The 3,133-nt window shown below is 57.5% G+C and overlaps 1 protein-coding gene across 1 annotated transcript; it reads right to left on the reverse strand.

The window, feature by feature from the left end:
• Window positions 1–287: 287 nt before the first annotated feature.
• Window positions 288–2,153, reverse strand: LOC123094294 (UDP-glycosyltransferase CGT-like). The gene has a single exon (XM_044516338.1). The coding sequence runs from the start codon at window positions 1,942–1,944 to the stop codon at window positions 514–516; it is 1,431 nt and encodes a 476-aa protein (XP_044372273.1). The 5' UTR covers window positions 1,945–2,153; the 3' UTR covers window positions 288–513.
• Between the last annotated feature and the right edge of the window lie 980 nt (window positions 2,154–3,133).

Below are 3,133 nucleotides of genomic sequence, written 5' to 3' on the forward strand. Positions count from 1 at the left end.
ATGTATGGAAAATCAAAAACCACATGCACATTTTAAAAAATGTCAGGAATTAACAAGTAATAATTTTTTTAAATAAAAATCACGAGTTTTAAAATTGTGCGTGCATTCAAGAAATATTCACTATTTGTTTTTACAAATGTTCAAAAAATTATAAATGCTCATGACTTTAAAAATAAAAGTTCTAGAATAGTTTTGAAAACCACTGATGGATCTTAAAAAAATGTTCAATAAGTTGAAAAGAGAAAAAAAAGGGAAAATGGCAGAAAGAAGAAAGCGTCCAGGGATGGTTCGATTTCAATTCAATGCCTCACGCGCGAATTGACTTACAACAAATTTTTCCAAGCAATTAACACATAGCTGGCTCTTTATTTTCAGGCAACATATCTCATGCATCCTGAGCGACTCAGTCGAGACGATGGTACAAAATAAGTGCAACAGGACAGTATCCCAAAAAAAAAGTGCGACAGGGCAGGAGGTTCAGTAACCAACAGCTCCCGGCCGGTAGCAGAGCAGTCACTTGAGCGTGGCAAGGAATTCCTGCATGCTCCGGTGGCTGGAGCCGCCCGGGGCAACGGCCTTGGTCGCCTCCCGGCCGACCTCCTTAGCCCTCGCCGAGATCGCCTCCTCGCCCATCACCGCCTTCACCTTCTCCGCTATCTCCGCCGCGCGCACCAGCGAGCTCTCCCTGTCCCAGCTCCAGTGCTCCAGCCACAGCCCGAAGCCGGCGCTCCTGATCACCGTTGCTACCAGGCGCTGGTCGCCCAGCGTCATCGGCCACGCCAGCATCGGCACGCCGCACGCGGCCGACTCTGTCACCGAGTTCCACCCGCAGTGGCTCACGTACAGCCCCACGGCCGGGTGCCTCAGAACCGCCTCCTGGTCCACCCACTCCTTGATCACCAGGCCGCGCCCATGCACGCGCCCCAGGAACCCGTCGTCCAGCACGTCGTTGAGCTCCGCTGTGTCCTCACGGTCCACCACCGTCGTCTTCACCACCCACAGGAACCGGCAGCCACTCGCCTCCAGCCCGGCGCCGATCTCGTGGATCTGCTCCAGCGCGGCCGCGTTGCGGTTGCCGAAGGCCACGTACACAACCGAGCGCGCCGGCTGCTCGTCGAGCCAGGCGATAGGTGAAGAGGCGCCGCCATGTACCGCCTCCTTCTCTGTGCTCGTCGACTTAAGCGGGCCGACTGCGAACACCGGAGGGAACCCGGAAACGACCTTGCCGTCGCGCAGGGCGGCGAGTGCCTCCGGCTCCAAGGCGTCGAACGTGTTGAGGAGAATGCCGTCTGCCTCGGCGATCTCGCGGCCGTTGGAGATGAACTGCTTGGTGAAGAGGTTGTCCGGGTCGCGCAGCACCTGCGGGGGGTAATCTACCGGGAGGTGTCCAATGCCGGGGACGTCGACGTCCCCGGCGAGGTGGTCCGTGTTGGCGCCGTCAACGTAGGTGGGGAAGTAGGCGAGGAAGGACATCATGGTCGCGCATGAGATGAAGAGGATGTGGCACGGGAGCCGCAGCTCGTTCTTAGCCACGGGGATGACCTGGGAAGCCAGGGTGATGTCCGTGACGATGGCCGACGCGCGCGGCGCGGCGCCGGCGATGAGCGGGCCGAGGAGGTGGGCGGAGCGGCGAAGGGACTCCCACCGCAGGAGGAAGGGGTCCGTGCCGGCAAGGGTGGCGTCGTCGAGCGGCAGGAGGTTGAAGTCGATGCGTCGGATGGCGGGGAAGGCCGCGAAGAGGGCGGTGAAGTGGTCGGCCTCGGCCTCGGAGACCGTCGGGAGCGCGATCACGACGGAGATGTCGACGGCGCCTTGGCTCGCGAGGGCGGCGATGAAGCGGGAGAAAGGGTGGATGTGGCCCATGCCAGCGCTCGGGATGAAGATCAGGTGCGGCGGTGCGCCTCTGGCCTGGTCACCGGAGGTCGGCGTCGCCGCGAGAGCCATTGATGCGTTAGCTTGTTTAATGACTGTGAGTGGCCTGGCGAGTGTTTGGTGTCGCGTCGGCCAAACGGATTCTCATTTCCTTTTAACAGCAGACCTAGGCTGGCGCTGCTCTCCCAATGAGTAACTAGACTTGTGCTGATGACACAGTGATCACCACCAAGCAATGTTGGTTGCTACTCTCGTTCTGTAAAAATAATTCCTCTTTTTTGCGGATCTTCTCGTCTTGTAGCTAAGCTTCACGTGAACATCAAAACATTTTTCTGAAAGTTAGCACTCAACAGTAGCTTCGCCTCGATTCTTGGAACTGAAAGCTTGTTTTCTTGTACAGCAGGGATTCACGGGCACTGCATTCCATCATTTTACGCCGAGCTCATCTTCCCAGGAAAGGTTAGACTCCGTGCATTACGTGTTGTTAATTCCGTTTGGAACGCAGAATTGGGAAAGATAGAAAAGATGAGAGGATGCAGTGAAATGGGTCGGCCTGGGCTGCTGCAGGGCGGTCACCACGGGAGAGGGTAGGACGGTAGGTGGTGACTGGAGCGGGAGATGTCAAGTCTCTGCCATGCCCTGCTCGTCAGATCCTCGTCCCATTGTTAGAGTCTCGGCATAAATGAAGCTCTCTCACGCCATCTGAATCTGGGCCGTCGGATTAGCCGTCCAAAATGATCCTTGCCGTCGGATCTTCATCTGGGACGATCATGGCCGTCGGATCGTAAGAAACACTACTACAATGAATAGTGCATATGCTTGCTACTCCCGCGGCATTGTTTTGGCTCTCCATGACACGCCGGACCCGGTCGTGATGGGTCGTACCCGTCAGCGACCGCGGAGCACAGTTCTCCCGAAGCCGTGTGCTTCTTGTGGAGAGCATGTGCCACCACCTGTAATTTTGGGGATCCGCTGAGGGTACTCCCGTCATTCCATATGATGGCGCTTGCGTGGCGGTTCATGTCTGGCTCCTCTCGGTGTAAAGGCGAGGGGGATGCTCGATTGAGTGATAATCCTTGCCTCGCAGCCCTCGCTTCGCCCCCTCCTTTCTCGTCCCCTTTCTCCTCCGCGTCTCTGGATCCGGCCGCCGCCGCCTCTCTGCTTGCCCCGTCGCCGTTCCTCAGGTACCGACCGGATGGGTGTCCGAGCCAGCGCCCACCTGCCGGTGCGAGTTGCAGCTGCCCGGAGATCCACTGCGAGC

The sequence above is a fragment of the Triticum aestivum genome, chromosome 1B (genome assembly GCF_018294505.1).
Source record: "Triticum aestivum cultivar Chinese Spring chromosome 1B, IWGSC CS RefSeq v2.1, whole genome shotgun sequence".
NCBI lineage: Eukaryota > Viridiplantae > Streptophyta > Magnoliopsida > Poales > Poaceae > Triticum > Triticum aestivum.